This window comes from Camelus dromedarius, chromosome 11 (assembly GCF_036321535.1).
Source record: "Camelus dromedarius isolate mCamDro1 chromosome 11, mCamDro1.pat, whole genome shotgun sequence".
Classification (NCBI taxonomy): Eukaryota; Metazoa; Chordata; class Mammalia; order Artiodactyla; family Camelidae; genus Camelus; species Camelus dromedarius.
The window spans coordinates 6,495,616-6,518,095 of NC_087446.1; the positions used below are offsets into that span (position 1 = coordinate 6,495,616).

At 56.5% G+C, this 22,480-nt stretch overlaps 2 protein-coding genes across 7 annotated transcripts in view; both read right to left on the bottom strand.

Moving 5' to 3' along the window:
- TEF (TEF transcription factor, PAR bZIP family member) overlaps positions 1–6,753 on the bottom strand; it is a 28,024-nt gene extending 21,271 nt beyond the window's left edge. The window contains exon 1 of the mRNA XM_031463343.2: positions 6,603–6,753. Coding sequence (XP_031319203.1) covers positions 6,603–6,705 — 103 coding nt within the window. The 5' untranslated portion in view covers positions 6,706–6,753. The remainder of the gene's footprint in view (positions 1–6,602) is intronic.
- A 3,805-nt stretch (positions 6,754–10,558) lies between these two features.
- The window catches only part of ZC3H7B (zinc finger CCCH-type containing 7B), a 49,880-nt gene continuing 37,958 nt past the window's right edge, over positions 10,559–22,480 (bottom strand). For 5 of the 6 annotated variants that reach the window (XM_064491408.1, XM_064491412.1, XM_064491413.1 and 2 more), the window contains exons 15-23: positions 21,681–21,781; positions 20,543–20,724; positions 18,322–18,407; positions 14,903–15,036; positions 14,655–14,760; positions 14,404–14,512; positions 14,066–14,199; positions 13,768–13,931; positions 10,559–13,411 (exon numbers count right to left, since the gene is read on the bottom strand). In XM_064491408.1, the coding sequence (XP_064347478.1) occupies positions 13,165–13,411; positions 13,768–13,931; positions 14,066–14,199; positions 14,404–14,512; positions 14,655–14,760; positions 14,903–15,036; positions 18,322–18,407; positions 20,543–20,724; positions 21,681–21,781 (1,263 nt within the window). In that variant the 3' untranslated portion in view covers positions 10,559–13,164. The remainder of the gene's footprint in view (positions 13,412–13,767; positions 13,932–14,065; positions 14,200–14,403; positions 14,513–14,654; positions 14,761–14,902; positions 15,037–18,321; positions 18,408–20,542; positions 20,725–21,680; positions 21,782–22,480) is intronic. The other variant, XM_064491411.1, reaches the window with a different exon arrangement.

Below are 22,480 nucleotides of genomic sequence, written 5' to 3' on the forward strand. Positions count from 1 at the left end.
AAAATTCTCAAGATATTAGAGTAGGACTTATAGTAAAATAACAGTGGGAAGTTAAAACATTTATTTATGACAAAGGTGGTAATGTACTAAGAGGGAGTGAATATTTAGATTTTTTTTTTTTTTTTTTTTTGAGCTACAGTTATCCAGAAGGGATTATCCATCTTCCACTTACCACCCAGCCTGGAGCAACTAATCTAACAGGCAAGTGTCACTGGTGAGAAGCTCAGTGAGCAGGTTAGGGCTTTAAAACTTAGTTTTAATTAAGTTCTCTGTTCATGTACTGACACTCCCCAGATGAGTTTTTTCCCCTGAATAACCACAGGGTAAATGGTGTGTCCCAAACAGCACAGGAACATTATAAACATGTTCTCTCTCGTGCTTACTTGCAAGCTGGGAGGTTCACTACATTGCTGACTGGCAGCATTCAGCAGCACCACCCTGGAGGCAGGCGCCATTATGTCCTTGTCTTCCTTCCCCAGCTGACCTGAGGAGCGCCCCAGCATCCTCTCTCTGCCTCTGTCTCCTGTCAGTAAAGTGGGAATAACAGCACAGACTTGCCCTCTCTCTTAGTGGAGGAATGAATGTTGTGAGAAGTGGTTAGCTAATTTCCATAGTGTTTGTGAGCCCAGCAAGGAATTAACTCTATTAAAAGACCATGTTACTACATGGTTAAGACGTTAAAGCTGTGGAGTAGTACCTCAGTACTCTCTAGTAATAGAGTTTCAATGCAGCAACTTCTTGAGGGAAGAGTGGTCCTTGGGGCAGCAGTGACTTTGCGGGTGTGGGATCAGGCCTTGGGTAGAGTCCTCAGTGGCTGGCCAGCAACTTGGCCTTGGACAAGTGACTTCTGCTCTCTAAGCCTCAGTTATTTTTCTCTTGGAAACAGAAACGGACATGCTTACCTCATAGGGAGGTTATGAGGACGACGTATGGGAAGAAACGTCCAGTGGCGGCCTGAACAGTGTATAGCACGGGGTGGGTGGGCGGGCCGCTGCCCTTCCCTGTGCTCGGGGTGTGTTGGGCCCGGGGGGAGAATTATTCTGGGTGAGGGGACAAGGCTGTGGGTCGGATGGTTCTAGAGTCTAAGCTACAGCAGAGAAGGGATGTGCCATGTTCATTTTCCAGAGTTGGACTGCCTTTCAATTCTACTCTTTAAGCTAAACTTGCTAACAAACCCAAGTTAAAAATTTAATTCAGTTGAGCATGTGCAGAACAAAAGCCCTTCATGAAGCCATTATACCAGTTTGGATTATTTAAACTTGAAGTTTAGAGGAGCTAATACTGCAGCATGGGAGCCTTTGGCCACATAGCATCTAGCAGGACATCACCCCTGTGCCTTCTGACTCACGGCAAAATGTGACATGAGCCTGGCGTCTGTAAGAGCAGGACGGTGAGAAGGCTTCTAATGAGATCTGACAAAGCTCAGTTATCTGTGTGTTTCATGATACCAAATGCAGGAGAGCACCAAGCTTTGTTCAGGGTAGTAACTCAGTAAATATTTGTTGGCTCACTTTGTTGTTGGTATTAGTAGGAGGGTTAACAAAACCTTTCTGAGCCAAGTCATATACATTTGGAACATGATTAACATTAAATAACGGTCATTGTGTTTGAATCACCATCAAACCTGGAATAACGAGCGTGAGCCATCCTTATGGCAAGTCCCCCACCCGGCCTTGCCAACAGCTGCCTCCTTTTGAGCCCACGTACCTGTGGCTGCATAGTTCTGGGCTGTGGTTTCTACCTTGGTCTCAGCGTGTTCTAGGGGAGAAGTGGTGGTTGGAGGCTTGCCCATCTCTTCAATACTCTCAAGAGTACTAGTTTCCTGTTTGGCTTGCATTTTGTCCACTCCTCAGGTAAGGATTATAGATGGGGAGCGGCCCCAAGAGTGCCAAGTCCAGAGAAAAGCCTTCACCTCCAGCCTCTGCTGCCTCTCAACAGCCACTTCCCGACAGCTAAGGATCTTCCAGTGGAAGCCATGTTGGCGCAGTGTAGGGTGTGTCTGGACCTGGAACATCTAGGTCTGAATCCTGCTTTGACTAATTCTTTTGTGACCTTGGGCAAGTTACTTAACCTCTCTGAGCCTGAGTAAAGGAGTCAATTCAGGCACACTGCTGAGAACAGCACTTAGAGCATAGCAAGTGCTCAACTGAGGTTCTCTTTTCCTACAATTCCCTGTTGAGTTGTACTGGGAACACCCCATTCCTCCCAACCTGCCACTTCCCCAAGAATAGTGGGGGTGGGTGGACCTTGCAGGCAGGGAGCTGACAGCCTTACTCTTCTTTATGACCTTCAAGGCCATACAGGCTCACCCCCTTATGGGTCTCTCCAACCTCACCTCTTCCTTCTCTCCCACTTACTCACCTCCTGCAGCCACAGTGGCCTTTTATTCCTCAGACATGTGTCTTTCCTGCCCCAAGACAGGACCTTTGCAGGTGTTGTTCCCTCAGCCTGAAAGTTCTTGGTGTAGCTGACTCTTCCTGAATCTCCAGGCCTCGGCTCAGATGTCACCCACTAGGAGGGGCTGGCCCCAGCCCTCCCGGTAGCAGATTGTCCGTCTCTCCCCACTGGAATGCAAACAGCAGGCAAGCTGGGCAGTGTTTGTCTCGCTTGCTCACCACTGCACCACAAGTGGAGCAGGCACTCAATGTGATGAATGTTTGCATGACTGGAGAGGTCCTACCCAGAGACGGGGGTGGGGGTGAGGGGGGTCCTGTGGGTGGGATGGAGCTGGGTTGGAGCCCCTCGACAACTGTGCGGCCTTCCCATCTCTGAGCATCATTGTCCTCATCTGAGGAACAGATACCTCCTTGCAGAGCCATTTCACAGCTGGTGATGTAAAAGGACTTAGCATAGATCCCAGCACACACCTGATACCCCTCAAACAACAACAAAAATCAAACAGTGAGAATGGATTTCTCACGCTTCTCTGAGTGGTGGTGGGGAACGGTTAGGGGGACAGGTAGAGAGGAAGGCCGACCCCTGGAGGCAGGAGTGAAGAAGAGGCTGGCCGCACACTGGCCCCGAGTGTATCCTGTTCCTGTGGGTGCATTTCCTCACCACTTGGGAGGTGGTAGTGAGGATTAGAGCCTACACATGAGGATGTAGAGGCTCCTCCCCTCTTCTTCCCTGAAAGCCAACTTCAGGATTTCTCAGGTTTGCTCTGGTTCCCTCAGGCTCCGGGTGGGGGTGACCACATGGACCTTTACTGAGGCCTGGCCCAGGACAGCCCAGGCAGCTCTGAGTCCTTCCTCTTGCCCGTTCACTTCAGCCCCCCAAGAGGAGGATACCCAGACCCTGGCCTCTGCCCGGCCAGTCCCACTGAGATCTGGCCTGTGTCCCGTTTGGTACGGTGCTGATGGCACCCTGCCCCTAGGAGGCTCAGCACATGTTTCCAAGGAGACAGCCCTGTGTGTGCTCCCACAAACTGGCACCATCCACTTCTTTCAAGGAGAATATACATGGGAAGGAGTGTGGAAAGAAGGGAGTGAGGGTCAGATTGAAAATGTGATGTCCATGGAAGGAGCATAACTCCAGGCCTAGCTGCTCTTTGCCTTTCACAGAGAACAGCATGGCACTTCCCAGTTTGTAAACACTTTCACATAGGATAGCCCATTGGGTCCTGGCATCCAGTCTGTGAAGTAGATGTTCTTTTTACCTTTTCAGAGATTGGGGATGGAGAGAGGCATGTCAAGGGTACCCTGTTGGTGGGGTACCCGAGGTGGGGACCCTGCCTGCCCAGCTCAAAGTGGGGGCCTTATTCAACCTCTGGTGTGCTTTCATGCTACATGGGCCCTGAAAAGGATACCTGAGTGACCAAAGTTGGCAGAAAGATGAGGAGCTGGCCTCTGAGCACAGCCAAGATCCCACAGAGTGAGGGAAGGACAGGGTGTAAGGAGCTAACAGTACTGTTTAGAGAAGCAGGGTCTTTCCAGAAGCTGGAGAAGAAAGAGTGAGTAGTCTGGAACAGAATCGCCTCTTGGAAGAGGGTACTCAGGAGAGAGGGCAGGCATGGAAACAGGAAGAATAGTTCTCAGGGATCAGAGTCCAGAGACAGAGGGGAAACTGAGTCAGAGCTTGGGACACAGACCCACTCTCCCACTGGACATCGATTTCACTGCCCACAACGGAAAGCTTGTCCAATGGTTGGCCGAGAATGAGGCTGGGAGAGTGGGGAGTCTGTAAACAGGTCTCCAGCGCCCACAGAGAAAGCCATGCCCCTCACACCAAAGAGGACGATGAGCAGTGCTGAGGGGCAGCCCCAGGGCGTGCTGAGACCTAGCCCTGCACCTCTGTTGTCCTCCTCTTGGGAGGGCCAAAGCCAGGGTGTGGAACACAGGGGGAGAAGCTGCTTTGCAAAGAACTTGTAAACCACAGTTGACCCTTGAATAACACAGGTTTGAACTGCGCAGGTCCGCTTAATATGCAGATTTTTTTCACTAAATACGTTCAGTACTACCCCATCTGCGGTTGGTTGAAGCTGAGGATGTGGCACTGGGGATCCAGGAAGGTGACTGTAAAGTCAGAGGCGGATTTTTGACTGCATGGGGTTCTGCACCCCTAACTCCTGTGTTGTCCAAGGGTCAACTGTACTTGCCACGAACCTGCTGGAAATTCTAGTTCTGATGGAGTGTGTACTCTCTTCCCCAAGGCATATTGCTTTTCAGGTGGTACATCCATTTTTGTGAAAGATTTGAAGAATCTGGGAGCTTTAGAAAGTGATGATTGCAAATTGGGGCAGTAATGAGAGTGAGGTCTTTGTGGGGTGCACCTACCCCCTTGACTCTTCAACCCTCATCCCCTCATTTTTCCACCCATTGGCATCTGTCAGTCCCATGGGGCCTCATGCTTCTGACCCTCAGTGAGACACCACGTAGAGAAGTGAAAGGAGGTGGCCTGAGACTCTGGTCCATTCCCCTTAGGCCAGCCTAGCTGTACCAGACCAGCTGTCTTCAGTCCGTTTCCCAGCTCTTAGCAAAGCTCTGCCTGAGACACTGGGTGAGTCCCCTCAGTGCTGGGCCCCAACTTTGCCATCCACAGTGAACAATGGGGACTTTCCAGCTGTCTCAAGGCTCTGGGGACCAGCTGGGAGCCAGAGGCCAGTGGCTGCTGCCACACTTCAAAGGCCTTGTTACCCTGGGCTGAGGAGCAGGGCCCTGAGTTGCTTCCAAGAACCCTTCCCTGCCCAGCTGGGAGCTGTCCCTATGGACCTGCTGGCAGCCCAGCTGCTCCCTGTGCCTGCGCTGGGCCACGTGCGCCACCCTACCCTCCCTGGGTGCCTGGACTGACCGAGAAGGGAGCCCTCTACCTCTAGCTTTTGGAAGGACTTCCAGCCTCACACACTCACATGGCATGTTCAGACAGAGCAAACAAGTCAGCTGTGGCCCATCAGCCAGGCTGAGCTGAGAGTTTCATGAGGAGATGGGCTTCTCCTCATGAGCAGCAGGAGGGCGCAGGAAATCCTTCTACGATGCCTGCCTCTGAGGGTGGCCCAGACTGCCCACAGGGACAGCGTCCCCCTGAGCTCTGGGAACAGTCTTCCTTCTGTGGGCGGTCTCCACAAACAACAGAACCTCCAGCCCCTTTTTTTCCTGAGTCCAGCTCTCCAAAGGTTGTGTTAGGTCAGGGGGCCATGGTGTCTGTCCCCCGGCTCCAGAGTTTGGGAGTGGGCTAAGAGTCCTGTGGAAGGAAGTCCTGCAGGGACAGCCAGGGCTACCAAGAATGAGATATCTCAGAAGCCAGCACATCAGGATGAGGGAGAGGCCTGAGAAAGGTCCCTTGAGGGGACACCTGGGACCCGTAAGTCAGACTGGCAGCAAAGGACAGCTGGGCTCCTTTAAAGGCGCCTGCAGAGTTTGAGCAAGGAGGGCCTGGGTGTGAGCCCCTGCTGTTTTAAAGCAGAAGAGATTTGCAGAAATATTTATCAGGTGGGTGCACCCTGAGCAGGCTGGCACCCAAAGTTCACTGTGGCCCTGGGTCCTCAGGCAGGATTCAGGAGACACCTGGTGCTGGCTGCTGGCTCTGCCCCTCGGTCCACACCCTCCTCCACGGCTCCCTCGCCCCGTGTTTGCCTGTGGTATCCTAGGAACCAGGGCTTCAAGCCTGTGGTCCTGTTACATAACAGCTTCCATCCCATCCATGGGTTCAGCCCTCCCGTGAGCAAGCGGGAGCTGAAGCCGGCGCAGAAAGGAAAGCCCCTTCTCCAGACACAGGAGGCTGCCCAGATCTTTGGGCTCTGCCAGTCCTCTGCCACCCCAACATGCAGAGAACTTAATAAGCAGTCCGCATCCCATATGTTCTCTCAGCAGGGCCCTCTGGTCCTGTCCTTGTCCCACGTGAGCTCAGCACCTGTCAGTGGCCACACACTGGCCACGGCTTCCCAAAGCTAGCCAGCCCAAGGGACAGTCCCCAAGTGGCAGCGGCACTCTGCACCGTGTCCCTCTCTGCACCCCCGCCCTTCCTCCTGCCCAGGAAGAGGCCAAGGGTGGACCCCTGCTGGGGACCCTCCCCAGCTTGGAGATGCCTGTCCTGCCACTGTGCCTGGGGTGGCCCTCACCCCTTGGGTACCTGGGCAGCCAGCCAACGCAAGCCACCTCCGATCCTACCTGTCCTCTTCTCTGGCCAAGGCAGGGAGTGCTCCAGCAGGGACTTGAGGACCTCAGGCATGTCCATGGCAGGGGCCACTCCGATCCGGTCACAGCTTGACATGGCCCAGCAGGAGGTGATTGCTGGGGGAGTTTAGGAGCAGCTGGAGAGGCAGGAGCTGGCCGGGGAGGGAGCCGCAGGCTCTGGAGGCAGGCGGGGCGGGAGCCCAAAGCAGCCAATGGGCAGCACGGGCCCCGGCCTGCCCGCCCACCCCCGGCTCGGCCACCTGCCAGCTCCGGCTGCAGCCAGGCCTTCTCTTCCCGCTGCCTGGCAGGGCGGGCCTGGCCCTGCGCCAGCCGCAGCACGTGGAGCCACCGCGCCAATCCCCTGACGGAGAGCCCAGTGTTATCTAACTTTGCAAAGGGAAGTTCTCCCCCAGGCTGGGAGCCATGACCGGGCCTGCCAGGTAAGAACGGTGAGCTGCCTCCACACCCACACACTCAGGCCCACTGAACAGAGGAGCCCTAAAGGCCGCCGTGGTAACCAGCCAGGGCCGGGAGCCCAGACCCCGCACCAGACAGCTCAGCACAAAGGCCATACTGTGCTGGCACGTACAGGCACACGAGTGGGCGTCCCGCACTTACCTGCGGGCTCGTGAGTCTCGAGGGGTTGATGGCATGTTTTGTTGTGATGTCTATATGCCGTGCACACGTGCCCTGCGAGGCACACGGTGTGCATGTGGCATGCGTAATTGGGGCTTTGCACCATCTGCAGAGCCTGAAGCCTGCTCTTCTAAGGGGAGTGACAAAACCTGCAGCCTGGGGTTCCTTTGGTCCTCCAGGAAGGGGAGAAGGGGCAGGGGCCTGGCAGTCAGGTGCCGGAGGGCAGCAGAGCTGGAGCCGCTGAAAGGGGGCAGCTCTGCAAGCCCAGCTCAGGCACGCCCTGGATGATGTCCTGCTTCCCAGCCTGTCCCCCAGCCCAGGGACCTTGGTGGCGATTGGCTGTTTGCTGTAGTCCCCTCCCTGGCCCTCTCACCTCTCACATTGGCCTCTGTGGTCCTTAGGCCTCTTACTCTTTCAAGTTGGTTGAAGCCGAACTTCTGTGTGTCACCCTCCATGAAGGCCAACACCAGTCTTGGCCGGGGTGTCAGGCTCCGCCTCTCCGCACACAGATGTGGCGTCTTGAGTAAGCTGTGCAGCTTTTCTGGGTCTCAGTTCCAACACCACTGAATGTCGTGACCTCCAAGGTCCTTTCAGCTCTGGTTCTATGTCTCAAATGCTCCAGGTTGGATGCAATTAGCATTTGGTTCCCTGCATCGTAGCTGATTTCTATGCTTCTCTGCTTTCCAAAATTCCATTTTGCACAGAATCAAAAATACTCCAGGTCCTCTTCAAGCCTCTCTCCTTCCCAACAGTCCTTAGCTTATAATCCAGTTGCCCTCTTTTTCCCCTGAATAGCCCTCCCAAACCATGCTCTTTCCCCAAATTAATTAAAAAATTAATTTTAATTTTTGAGTACAAAAAATACCAGGTGTACTTTAGAAATGTCATTTCTACCCCTGAACTTCCTCCCCTTTCCCCTTCCTTGTAACAGATTTAATTTCTAGTTTATTCTTCCAGTGCCCTTTGCCTCTGTGACCCCAGGGGTGAGGATGCAGTGGACCTGGTGTGGCTGCCTCAGGTTGGCCTGTGACTCACAGGCTGGGGCAGACTGAGGCTGGGCTGGCATGTTAACTATTCCTCAGCCCAGGAATGCTTTTGTGTATGCGACTGGCTCACCTCAAGGAGTGGGTAGGTGCTCACAGAGCAGGATTTCAGAGGCAACAGGAAGTCCCCTACATGTCTCAAATATACCTGCCTGCTGCATGACACCTCATTCTGAGATTCTTTCCTGTCAGACCCCTTTCAGTGTCCTGAGCCTCTGAGACTGTGACTGAGAGCTTTCTGCACAACTGGCACCAGCCTAGGCCTTGTGAGGAATTCAAAGCTAAATAACAAACCCGGCCAGGCAAGTCCCTACCCTTAGGGAATTTTCATGCTACTGAAAGGCAGTCCACGTGGCACCCCTATGCTGCACCCAGAGTGTCCAGCTGGCAGCATCACCTATGGTTCACATAGGGGCCACATCAGCAGGATACTGGCTCAAGTGGCTGGAGAGGGCCGAATTAGGGAGAGGGGAGGCCACACACAGCCTGGTGACGTCAGGAGGGGCCTGATGCCTGATGTCCCTGGTGGGGGCTACCGGTGGGTGCAGTTTCTGGTAGAGCCCTCTAGAGCTTTCTCTAGAGAAGATGCAGAGCCGTCCCCACCTCCACCTCTGCCTGCAGATCCCCCCACCTGCCTAGGCGGCCTCTCAGAAGCAGATTCCCCAGGGGAGCTGGGGTACCATGGTCGTGGTGCTGCTCACAGGATGGAAGACCGGAAACCGGCCTGCATTCAGTAACTGGGGGCTGCTCAAGCCAGCTCTGGCCCCTTGAAGGATGACATGTCAGCCACTGACTGTAAATATCTAAGTTACATTGGGGTGTGGAGATGCACATGTGAAATACAATGGAGAGAAAAGGAAAGGTGCACAACAGTGAGTCCACATTGATTACAATGACACAACAATCTTTTTAAGCCTCAAATCTAGTTTCACCTCCTCCAGGAAGCCCTCCTCAGCATCCAGCCTGGATGAGGTGTTTTCCATGGTACCTAGAGTGACCGCCACCACCATGCCTGTCACATCATCCTACACTCTTCCATGCAGGGCCATCTTCCCCTGCAGACTGTTGATTCAAGGAAGGCCACATTTCATCAGCAATCTCACATCCCCAGGGTCTGAGATGGGGTGGGTGCTCAGTTAATGGTCACCAACCTGAGCTAAAAGAGGACTCGAAGAGAATTTAGAGGACTCGATGGGAATTTAAGAATTTAGTCCACTAGAAGTCCTGCTGAACTTATTCTTTGCTTTTCTAAGTTCAGGGAAGGTCCTGATACAGGTTCATGATCTCTTTGGCCTGAGTATGGGCCTGCGTTTTCTTCTGGGAGCTGGACCTTGCCAGGCCACTTTGGTTTTTTGCAGTGCAGCCAGGGGTGCTGAAAACCCTGGAATGTCAGTGCTGAAGGGACCTTGCCGATCACCCAGTTCCCAGTGGCTCTTGATCTTTTCTGTCTCCTTTCTGAGGGTCCTTGGAACCTTCACTGAATCTCTCTGGACCACAAGATGTGGACACCTGATGTGCAGGCTGCTGTGCCCACAGTGCCTAGTGCACAGAAGTCAAGGCGGCTCTCCTCTCACTCACTTGGTCCATTTATCAAGCAGGTGAGCCCCGACTGCATAGCTTGTCCTCAGAGACTTCGCAGACCTTGGGGCAACTCCATACTGTTTGAAGTTGTCTGGTGAGAGCCCGCTCTTGGACACGTGCAGCCCCTTCCATCAGGACCCTTCCATCACCTGCAACCACACAGTTTGAGATTTTTTTTTTCAAATCTCTCTTCTTTCAAAGCTAAGGAGGTTGGGCCCAGAGGAGTCCGGGTTGCAATCAGGATCACATTCCAAAGCATGTCATAGCCCCTCACCTTTCTGGAAAAGTCACACCCAGCCCTCTGGAACCCAGGTGCACATGGTTAAGAGCAGGGGAGTGTGGGTACCGCTGGACCTCCCCACTAGGAGGGCAGCGAGCAGACAGGCTGCGGAAGAGCCAATGGAGGGTGGCCACTGGGGCCGCGTGTGCGGAGCACAGCTCGTCCCTGCCAGCCAGGGTGCTGCCCGCGCTGGGGTCAGCTGGGCTGCCCTGTTTACACAGGGACACAGACCTTCTGCCCCTCACCCCTCCAAATGTCTGCCTTAAGGCATGCTCGGTGCCAGCCAGCACTGCCTCATGAGTAAAGAGCAGCCCGGGCACAAGTGCCAGCTGGGGAGGAACAGGAGTGACACCTCGGGGACAGAGGTCAAAGTGCACACGTTTATTTTCTAGAACAAAGGCTAAAAGAAGCAAGTTTCTTTTGTTTTATTTTAAGAAGGACAAAAATTGTTATTAAAACATCTACATTATTATCAAGATACTAGACCTTATGAATATTTAATATTAAAGTGTGGTATTCTTAAGTTTTTAATACACAGACATTTTTAAAGGACCATTAAATTGATTACTGCCCATCTGAGAAATGCAGCATCTCTCTTTGCTCCACCCCAAAGGGACACTCCATCGGGGCGCCTGTCCCCCTTCACCATATTCACCGTGATATCTCGTCCCTGCCTGTTGGTGGGGAGCACAGGCCCGACTCAATTCTCTGAGCCTCCCCAGTCAGGGTCACAACTGAAGGAATCACACTCATCATTCAAAGTGTCGTCCCCCACCAGCCTTCCTTTCCCTCTCCCCCAGCCCTGTGGGGGATCCAGCTCTGGCCAGACCAGGGAGCCCCGGATCGAAGGGCCCCTACATGGATTGTACGTTGGAGGAGAGAAATCTGGATTCTAATCCTGTTCCTTTGGGTGGAAGACAAACACCTACCGTCTTCTTTCCCTGAGCACTCTCACTCTCTCCCCACTAGGTTAGGGTGATCTGAAAGCTGTCAGGCAGATAGGAGCCCGGCAGGGGCTGCTTCTGCCCAAACCACCTCAGACTCCTGGCTCCAGTCCCTCAGTCCTCACAAAGGGCCTGATGGCCCTGGAAATCCTCCTTATTCCAGGATGGCTGCATTTTCTGGCCAAATTTTTATCTTTAGCCCTCATTAGAAGTGATTCCTTGGATACCACACACATATATAATATTATATAGAGCGATATATTTAATACCTGTGTATATATGCATCACGGGGGCAACATATATACACACTAAAAACAAGGCTGGTGACGACAGACTGCAACAGCACGGATCAGGGAAAACACGAGTCATCAACGTTCACGGCCAAGGCCCCCACCTCGGGTCCCCCTCCCCTCCAGCAGCGCCACTGCCCGCCTGCTGGGGGAGGGGCAGGGAGCAGAAAGGATGCATGCCATGGTTTATCAGGAGAAGGCTGGGCAGTGGCAGCGAGAGGAACAGGGTTCTCTGCAGCCTGGGGTGCCCGTCTTCCTATCAGAGCTCTCACTTCTTGCTTGAGGAGAAATAAAGGGTATTCCTTTCTCTCTGTCTCACCTGCCCCTACATCGACTCCAGCTTCAGTCCTTGATTCCTTCTGGGGGTCCCCACTCCTTGTGCCAATGGTGTGGGGCATTCTGGAATGTCTAGGGAACCAGGGGAGGCTGGGTCTGCCCACAGGGGTGGGATGGAGAGGAGGGGGTGCACAAAGACACGTCTGACAAGAGGGATGGGAGAGGGCTTGGTGGTGGGGGCAGGCGCTGGTGGTCAGCTGGGGTCCCAGGCAGCTGGCAGGCCCGGGGATCAGGCAGGGGATGGGCTGGACGGTCATAGTTGTTGGTCTGGGTCTAGGGAGAAGGGAAAGGACTCTGCTGAGTCTCTAAGAAGAGGGGTGGTGTCTGATCCCAGAGTGGCCCATGCTGCCCAGGGTCAAGTCTCCTTTTTCTCCACATCCCCCGAGCACCCACCCTCCCACTACCCCCGGTCCCTGGTCTCTGTGCAGAACCCGAGCCCTGGGTGCCCTGCCCATCACCACCTCCTCGAGCAGCCAAGAAGAAGCACTCCTTACAACCATGCTCAGGAGGGGACTGTCCCTCTACAGGTGCTAACACGACCAGCCCCCCAGCGGTGCTGCCTGGGACCCAGCTGCACACTGATTCAGAGACCGTTACATCCCTACGAGAGCCTGAAGGCTCCAGCCAGTAACCAGCCCTGAGTCCTGGGCCGCAGCCTGCACCCCATCTCCACCATGCCGTGGGCTGGGGATGCGGGGCAGGCCGCTCCTCAGTTCTCCTATCTGCAGAACGGGGCTTGGATGGGTCATCTCTGAAGGCTCTGAAGATCTATAATCTACATTCAGTTGCCCACAGGGGAGAGCAGCTGGGCTGGTGGCCTCACCAGAGAGCCAGGCTCCTCACTCAGGCTCCAGAAATCATGCAGCTCAGCCCCTCTCACTCTTCCAACCAGAGGGGAAACAGGCCCTACAGGGTAAGTGACCTGTACAATGGCCCCAGTCCTATCCTGGGGCTGAATTTTAAAGCTAGCTGGGGCCTCCTGCCCTCTGCTGTGTCCTGATCTGCCCTCAAGGAGGTGCGGGTTGGGTGAGAGCGGGCAGGGAGAAGGATGCTCCTGCTGCAACTTCAAGTGGGGACCCCAGGCTCCCAGCCCTGAGCATTGGGTGTCCCCTTTAGGAGCAGACAGAAGTTAAAGCTGTAGGCTGGAGCTGGAGGGGTCAATCAGGCCCCTCCCTCCGCAATTGGGAGGGCCGGGGGTGGGAGGATCTGCCCAGGGTTTCCGCAGGACGAAGACCCTGGGACGCGTGGGGCTGCAGCTCGTGCACCTGGGTATGCACTGGTGGAGGGGGCGGGGGAGAGAGGATGGACAGGGCCTGGGGGAGCCAGGGGCTGCCTGATGAGGGGCCCCCCACCCCCAGCCCTGGCCTGCCCTGGCCCTCCTATCAGGCCTTCTATCCCCACCCCTGTCCCCTGATCCTAGGACTCCACCCACGGCCAAGACCTGGCCTACTCCCCGGTGACGGTGGCAGCAGCAGGGGCTTCTAGGGTGGCACCGGTGGCATTCCCGTCCTCTTGCAGCAGGAAGTTGTATTTGCCAAAGTCGTCGTCCCGCGGGCACAGCAGCATGTCCTTGCGGGCCTTGGCCAGCTTCTGCTTCAGCACCTCCCGCCGGTCCAGCCACTCGCTGAGCTCCTCCTGCCCGTGGGCGCAGCGGCACTTGTCCCCGTCCGGGCAGGCCTTGCCCTTCTGGAGCCTGTGGGCGGCAGGAGGCTCACTGCCCAAGCCCCGTGCGCCTTCCCGCACGGCTGCCGGAGTGGGGGCCCCACTCCACCTCCCCCAGGCCAAGCCTTTCCTGGTGCATTTTCAGTCCTGGTGAGAGTGGGCCCAGCCAGGCCTTCTCAAGGCTCTGACCCAGGACTGCAGAGCCGGGGTCCGCACCTCCAGTCCCATCCCCGCCCCGCCCGGCTCTCGCATCCAAGAGCAGCTGTTCCTGGACACACCACCCGTGTACTCTATCCCCAGGCCAAGCAGAGCCAGAGCCCACCACGGCCTCCACCTTCTCCGCGCACCGCGCCCAGCCCAGCCCTGCCCTGCCCTCCCCAAGGGCACCTGTCGCAGAGCCGGAACTCGCCCATGGGGAAGCGGTAGGCCCAGCCACTGGCGTCGCTGTCGGACGTGAAGACCTTCTCCTTGTGCTTCTCGGACTGGATGTGCTGCTGCCACTGCTTCTTGCTGTTACTGTTCTTGCCGCAGAGCCAGCAGTGGTAGCCCATCTGGGGACACAGCCACCGTGGGTGCCCGCTCCTCACACCCCTGCCGGGACCACTTCCCCCAGGGAGGCTGGGCCCCTCCCAACCGCCCTCGGGTCAGGCTCGGACCAGGGCCCCAGGCGCGTGGGGGCTGTTACCATGATGTCTGCGTAGTCCGTGGGCATCTGGATCTGCTTCTCCCCTTCCCGAGAAGTGATGGGCGTCCCTTCCCCCGGCTTCCCTGGGTTATGTCTCTTCAGCCACATGTCGTAGGTTTGCTGCATGTCCAGGACTGGTGGGCATTAGGGGACAGAGTGTCTGGTGAGAGGGGACTCTCCATCCACTCTGTCCCATGGCCCCTACAGGACCCCTGGGGCTGCCTGGTCAACCGGAGACCCAGAGCAGGCAGGGCCTGGGTGGCAAAGCAGGTTCAGCAGGTGCTCTTGGCTCTGCCGATGAGTGGGGGACCCCACCAGGCCCCTCCCTGCCCACTCACTCTTGTTCTCCTTCATGAATGTCCACATGTCCCTCTCCTCCGGGCTGTGTGCGAAGGAGCAGTTCCCCACATACTGGCACTTGCGGCCGTTCTGCGCGTGGATGCAGAGCTGTGGGGCGGGTGTGGGAGAGCCTGCTGAGACCCACTGACCTGAGTCACTGCCCCAGCCAGCAGGCAAGCCCTCCCGGGACACCATGGCCCCCATCCCCAAGGTCCCACTGTTCCCCCTGCACCCCAGCCCCAGCACTCACATCGTATTGCTGTGGAAAGTTACGAATGGATGGCAGTGGCCTCACCGACACCCATTTCCGCTTGGCCTTGGACATCACCAGAAGGACCCGCCGCTCCTTGGTCCAGCTGCAGAACACAGCAGGGGCAGTTTGGGGAGGGCTCAGGGCAGAGCAGGCTGTGTGATTTCTATGGAGAGCCCGGTGCCCTCACTTACGGTGCTCGGGTGGGCCCCCACCCTGCCCATGCCCCTGCCTGGCGCCTGGCTCACCAGTGCCGGGCCTTGGCGCTGCAGTACTTGAGGTCTTTGTCAGGCTCCACCACCTGTCCGTTCCTCCAGCACTGGCCACACACGAACTTCATCTGCAGGTCAAAGGTGCTAGGCCCATGGGTCCGCGGGGCACCCTGTTGGGGAGAGGGGCTGGTGAAGCCAAAGGCACCAGGCTGAGGCCCTGGGGTCTGTCACAGGTGACTTCTGGGAGCATGAGTGCCACGCAGAGCCTTGGGGTGGGCCGGTCTATTACCACTTACTGGTAGGAAGTGACCTCTTAACTCCTGGCCCCATGGCCTCTCAGTGCAGGAGCCAGGCCTTGGACAGGCTCCTGACTCTTGATGGAATGCTCTCTGCCTTATCTGGATAGTCCCAGTGGGTCTGCTCCGTGGAGCTGCTGGAGTTTCCCCGGGCATGGAGTGCGACCTCACACCTCCCTGATTTTGCACATGCTGTTCCCTCTGCCTGGAATGTCCTTCTCCATTCTTTATCAGGCTTGTTCTAGAAACTTTCAAAACTCAGCTCGAGCACCACCTCCTTCAGGAAGCCTTCCCTGAAGCTCTCCTAAGTGGCAGCTGCCCCTCTTATAAGCTCCTCCTGTAGTACCTGAACTACCTCAGGTTGACCGACTCATCTAGTTGTGAGGGTCAGGCCTGGTGGGAAGCCATCTGCAGGGGGGTGGGGACAGAGGAGCTGCCTCAGGTTGTGGGACAGACTTTTGGGCAGCCCTAGCCTCTCTAAGGCCCCACCACATTCGCTCCTCGTCCTCTGCCTCAGCCCTTCCTTTGTAGGCAGGAGGGCTGGCTCTTCTGCACCCCTGCCTGGGGCAAGGTCGGGGGTGAGAGGTGGAAAAAGTGCCCACCCAGCTTTGTTTCCTGCCACCTGCCACCTCCTCACCCAGCTGTGCTGGCCAGCCCCATGCCTCCTGTTAGCTGGAGCCTCCCGTCCTCCCTGGAGCCTCAGGTGTGGGGTCACCCCCAGGCAGCCATCTCCTTCTCCCCAGGGAGCGCTGTGTCCCCGGCACTGCCTGGCCCAGGGCCTGCTCTGAGCAGGAAGGGCTCTGTCTTTGCTGGGTGCTGACTGGCCCCTGGCCTGGCACTGGGAGACTCGCGGCCTGGCTCGGTTCCCGGATAACACACATCCCAGCAACAGGGTAAAATCATGCCTTTGGAACTGGGACATAGTCTGTGTTGCAACAGGCAGGTTTATCTGCATCATTGTTGATTTCTAGATGTTCCCCTGGATTCTCACATTAGTATGAGAGGGCCCATTTCACAGGTGAGGTATGTAGGGTCTGGAGGCTTAGCCTCTGCTGTAGTGAGCAGCCATGCCAGGCCCCCGAGCTTCCTTTCTCACAGCTGCACAGTCTCCACAGCTTCTCGCCATAGCCCTGGGGGCTGGGGGGTCATTCCCCTTTGACGGAGCAGAATCAGAGTCTCAGAGACGTTTCTAACCCACTCACAGGTGAGTGGCCCGAGGACCTGGTGTGAGGCAGGTGTTTGTGCTTCTCTGCAGGATGGCACAGCTACACCATGGCACCGGGCCCAAGCAGCACTACCCTGCCATCCTGTCCTTGGACTCACAGTGCTGCTGGCCCCACCCTCTGACAGCAGGCAAACAAGACGCCTCAAGCCCGGGCCCCAGCCAGGCCCATGCAGAAGCCCTGTTCCAGAGCCAGGACCGAGAGTGGCACCTTAGGTGGGGAGGGTGGGACCCCTGGCAGCTAGGGAGGGCTGGAGTTGGTCATGGCACCACCGGGCAGCCAGGCCTGCATCAGTCCTGGGCCCCTGCAGCAGCCCGGGGCGGGATGGAGGGGGTCAGAGGGCTAGGGGGTGTGAAGGCTGTTCTCTCTTTGGAAGACAACACTGCAGGTCCAACCTGAGTCCCTCGCTGCTTCCCAGCCAGGCTCCTAGCCAGGAGCAAAAATAAACCACGTAGTGGGTGAGGACGAAGACTGAACAGAAGAGGGACAGAGGACAGGAGCAACCAGGAAGAGGAGAGAGAGAGAAAAAGGACCAGGAACGAGGCAGGGAGGGAGACAGAGGGAAGGCCCTGGGCCGGGCAGCCCTGTCAGCCAGGCCTGGGCCTGCCCCACCACCAGCCTGCCTGCTCCCAGGTTCCCTGCCACACCCAGGCTGCCTCAAGAGGGGCCAGGGGCCCAGCTTTCTCCCAAGGTGGCCCGTGGGTGGGCCTGGCACTGTGGCAGAGTCATCCCTCAGGTGTGGATGGCACGAGGCCCTGAGGCCACCCCTCTATCCCCAGGTCATCTGAAGTTACAGTGACCCCTGCCCCCTGGGGCTGTTAGGATGGGAGGGGGCCCCCCGCCTGCACAGAGCAGGGGCCCCCTGCGCAGAGCAAGGGCCTGGTAAGTGGCAGCTCAGTCAGCTGCCGTGAGCCTCACACCCGCCCAGGGTGAGGGGGAAGGTGCAGGGTGGGGAGGGAGCAGAGTGAGCTCTAGAGGAAGTGCCTGAGAACCCGAGATCTACTCCGCTCCATGTGCCTGGGCAAGTCTTGAGCATGCTCTGAGCCTGTCTCCCCGCCTGCTAGCGCCCCAGGGCCCGAGCTCATGTCCTCGGGACCAGGGCAAGGAGCAAGAGGAACGGGGGCTGATACCAGCAGTGGGTGACAAGGTTGAGGACTACCAGGACACTCATGTGGTCTCCAAGACCTCCCCACAAGACATTCACTAATTACAAGGGAGGAAAATATAATTTCACAGTAGAGAAAGCTTTACAGTGGAGGCACCTTTGATCAAGGTACCAAGTCATTGCTGATGAAGGGACAGATAGAGATGTGCCTCCCGACGCGTGAACCAAGGACAAGACGTCACCTCTGTGGTTTGAGGACCCGTCAGACAATCCCAAGTGGACGGGCCTTTTACAGAACAAGGGGCTCTTCAAAAATGTCAAAGTCATGAAAGACAAAGAAAGACTGAGGAGCTGCTCAAGATGGAAAGAGATTAAAGACACAATCAATGAGAGCAGTGCACTGCCAGGATTTGGGGAGGATTAGTGAAACCTGAATGATAGTACACCATACTCTGGACAATGACACCAATGTGAATGTTGTGATGCTAACAACTGTACCGTGGTTATTATGTAAGACAGTGTCTTTATTTGTAGGAAATACATACTGAAGTATTTAGGGGTAACGGGACATCACGTCTACAACTTACTCTCTAATGGTTCAAAAAGTCTAAATTTCTGTAAATAAATGTGTATGTATATATGTACACACACACACACAGGACAGAGTGTGGGAAGCAGTAAAATGTTAGCATCTGGGGAATCCAGAGAAGGGTATACACCCTTTGTCCTAGTCTCACAATTTTCTGGTAAATAAATTATATCCAAGTAAACGGATGGGGGTTGGCCTTGGTAGGGGCTGATTCCACCCCCAGTGCCAACCTGGGCTCTTACCAAGCTGCTGCTGGCCTTCCCTGCGTGGGCCTCCATCTGCTGCCAGTATTTCTTGGATTCCTGGACGATGTCTTCATGGGTCATGCCTGGGGATGGGGAAGCAGACACAGGCATCCCTGGAGCTTGGTGAGGAGAAGGGCAGGGGATCTGCAAGGTGCTGGTGCCGCCCCAGGCCCAGGTGGAGGGGCACCACTCCCCATCAGGCCACGGAAAGAGTGGGGAGCAGGGAAACAAACCATTCATCCTCTCTGAGCCCATGGGGGCATCTGCAGTTGGGAACGGAGGCCTGCTCCAGGCCCTCACAGGGACAGAGAGGATGAAATGCAGCCAGGAGTGGGGAATGGAGGAGCAAGATGCTGGCTCTGCAGCCTGGCAGGGGGACTCCCTGCACTCCTGCCAGTGTCCCCGTCTCTCAGACTAGCTGCTCAGCACCATTCCTTGGCCCCCATCTCCTTTAGTGGGTCCTCACGCCCTCTGGTTCTTAGGGCTCTGTGCCTGGCCCAGCCTGGCTCACCAGCTCACTGAGGGGCCAGGGCTCTTCACTGCCAGCTGTCAAAGGGCAAACACCCGAGCCTGGTGGCCCAGACCCCCCCCAATCTGACTATTGACACTAAGCCCACCTCTGAGGTACAGCTTATAGCCTCTTCCATGAGGCCTGCCCCCTCCCAACCCCCTCTGGCTTTCTGGTCCCTTTCCCAGAACTGATTTCATTTTCGACCTGGTCCCACGGATGGCACTCCGCCATGGCCACTCGCCATCAGGGGCTTACTGTGCTTTCTTGCTTGCTTCTCAAATATACATCCCAGCCCAGACTTCGCCCATAAACTTCCACACCCCCACATCTGGCTGCCTGCTCCACATCTCCACTTGCAATCCAACAGGAAGCTCAAACACCCCACATGCCACATGGAACCCTGATGTGAGACCCCCGAACCTGCTCCTCCTGCAGCACCCCCTTCTCAGACATGGCAACCCCACTGGAGGCGACTTAGGTCGTTCTTCACCTCCTACTTCACATCTGGTCCATCAACAACTCTTGTTGGCTCCACCATCAAAACACCCAACTTCTGATCACCCTTACCACCTCCACCACTGCCACCCTGGCCTGAGTCCACCCTCCCGGGTCTCCCTCCATCTGCCCTTGGCCCCTCTGTTCTCCATCCAGCAGCCAGAGTGACTTCTTAAAAACATTGATCAGGTCATACAACTCCATCTGCTTACACCCCCTAAATCCTGCACATCCTATTTAGAACAATCTCAACCATTTCTAGTAACAATCTAGAGACTTTTACATGCTCGGGTCCCTGCTGACCTCTCAGGCCTCATCTGACCCCAGAGCCGCCCCTCCCCCAACTCAGCCCTGAGCTGCTCTGGCCTCACAGATGGCCCTTCTGTACTAAGATGGCTCCTGCCTCAGGGCCTGCAGCCTTGCTGTTCCCTCTGCCTGCAACGCTCTCCCTGCCCTTCCTTGCTTAAATGCCACCTCCTCGGAGAGGCCTTCCCAGACCATTTTATCCAAGACGCCCCCTCCCCAAGTCCCTATCCATCCTATTGCTCTGCTTTACTCTCCTCATGACACTGAGGCACATCGGAAATTGTGTCACCCTATGTTGTCAACTCTAAGAAGACAATGATTGTTAGACGTACCATTATTTTATGTTACACACGCACACACACATGCTGCTAAATAAATCATCACACACAGCGGGGGACAGTGTGCCTCCGGGAGCAGATGGAATACAGGATCCACTACCTACCTGTTGGACTGTCTGCCTTGCCCTCACGTACAGACCCCAGTGCTCTGGGAGCTGGGACCTCGTTCTCGCTCAAGCTCCTGACAAAGCATGTGCTCAACGAATCCCCCTCAGATGAGCAAGTGAGTGAGCGAGTGATCAGCTTTCAACCTCCTGGGCTCTGAGGCAGAGATCATGGCCACCACCTCACAGGGGAGCAGTGGAGGCTCGGAGGGCAGTGCTGAGACCAGACCACCCTGGGAGCTGGCGGAACAGGGCCCAGCTCTGCCTCCCCGCCTTCTCCGCGCGCGGTCCCCCGGCACTGCCTGGACAGGGACACAACCAGGATCTTTAGAGCCTGGAAGCTCCCAGAGAGCAGAGCCATTGCGTCCTCTGTGGCTGCTCTGCAGTCGCCCCCCAGTAACTGCCCTCCTCTGAACTGCAGAAGCCCCCCGCACCGCCGGCCATGGCGGCCCTCTGCCCCTCACCTGAGTACTGCTGTAGCAGCCAGACCTTGAGCTCGATGAAGCTGTGGGCGAAGTGGCAGCTGTCCTCCCGCAGGCAGCCGTAGCGCACCTCGTGGCGGCACACGTCGAACTGGAAGTGCTCCTGGAACTGGCGGACCTTGGAGTACTTGAGGGAGGTGGAGCGGACGATGTGCACCAGGCACCTGGCGGGGCGGGGCAGGGGATGACGATGATGCAGTCTGCAGCCCCTACCCCCCATTCCTAGTAGGGCTCCTCCTTGGGTGCCTCTTGCCCTGTTAACCATCTCCAGAACACAGCAGCACAGGAGGGAAGAGGTGGGGGTCCTGCACTCAGATAGTTCTGGTGTGAGTCTCAGCCGTATGCCACTGCCCTGGCCTCAGTTGGAGGACAGCCCAAAGATGGAGCTGCCCATAGGAGGAGGGCACCAGATTCCACCAGCTATGAGGCTGCAAGGAGGGGTGTCTCCCTCAGGTTCCCCAGCTCAATGGCCCAGAGCTGGTCCTGCACCCAGGGGAGTAATAATCGAGCACCTCCTCTGGGCTGGGAGCCTTAATTACCTTCACAGAAACCCTAGGAGATTGTGATCATCGTCGTCAGCTTTACAGATGAGGAAGCCAAAGGTCACAGCACCAGAGGACATAAAACAGGCCGTTGTCCAGGCTGGGATTTAGACCCAGGCCTGTCTGACGCCAGGAACTGGGCTCCATCATCCATGCCAGAGCACAGCCAAGGGGAGTCAGAAGGAGCAAAGGCGGGTGCCAGGCCCCACTCAGCCCCTCCCACTGACTGTCAGTCGCCCGTGTCACGTCAGTGGAGGCACTGGAAGGGAGTCAGGGATGTGGCCCCACCTGTCTGCTAAGTAAGCTGCTTCCAAGCCTCAGCTTTCTCATCTGTACATCAGAGATACTAACTCCTCCCTCACAGGACTGCAGAAATCATTACAGCACCCAAGAGGATGCGTGGAATATAGTAGATACTCGATAAATGTAGTTCTGTCCTTTCCAGGTGGATGCTGGATATGAGTCCCAAATCCTGCCTCTGGCCTCAGCTGCTCCCCAGGCATCTGAGCTGGGGGGCCCCTGGGGGACTCTCTACCTGCTACCACCCTGGGCCTGGCCCAGGTATGGGTCCCACTCACTTGTTGTTGTAGAAGCTGTGCTTGGCAGCCAGGTTGGAGCAGACAGACGGAGAGTCCTTGGTGCCTTTGCTGATGATCCGAGGTTTACTGTCAAAGCAGATCTGCCCGGGGAGAGAGTGGGCTGGGACCCAGCATGGCCACCCAGGAGGGACAGACTGGGTCCTTGCAAGCCCTGCCCTGAGTCAGGGGAGTGAGGAAGGGAATCCCAGGGTCTGTGGCCTTCCCTCTCTGATCCCATCACTCCAAATGCCTGGGCAGGGGGTTACTCCATATCTCTTAGCCTCAGTTTCCTCACCTGTAGCCTGGGGAAAATCACACCTGCTCTGTCCCCCAGGTTCACTGTGAAGCTAGAAAAGGATGTAACAGAACTGCTTTGTAAAGTACATGCAGCCATCTGGCTGTGAGCCGTGACTCCCTGAAGGGAGTGGGCAACCCACCTGCTCTAAGAGTCGGTGGGAAGGGCTGGCTGTGTGGTGGATCAAGGTTGGCCCAGCGGCACCGAACCCTGCCAACAACCTGGACCCCCGGCTCTCACTTCATGGAGACAGACCTGATGCTGTCCCTGTCCCTGTCACACTAGGGCTGGGTGGGTGGGGAGGCAGGAGGCCAGCACGGTCTTCTGTGACAGCTCCCGGGAGGAAACGAATAGCTTGGCAGAGCTGCTGGGCTCAGGGCTGAGCCTCAGACGGTCCAAGATGCACAAATGGGGAGGGCACTCCAGGGAGAGGACTCAGGCTGGACACAGGCAGGAAACGGGGCAGGAAGGCACAGCGGGCATTGAAGCCAGCTCAGCTGGATGA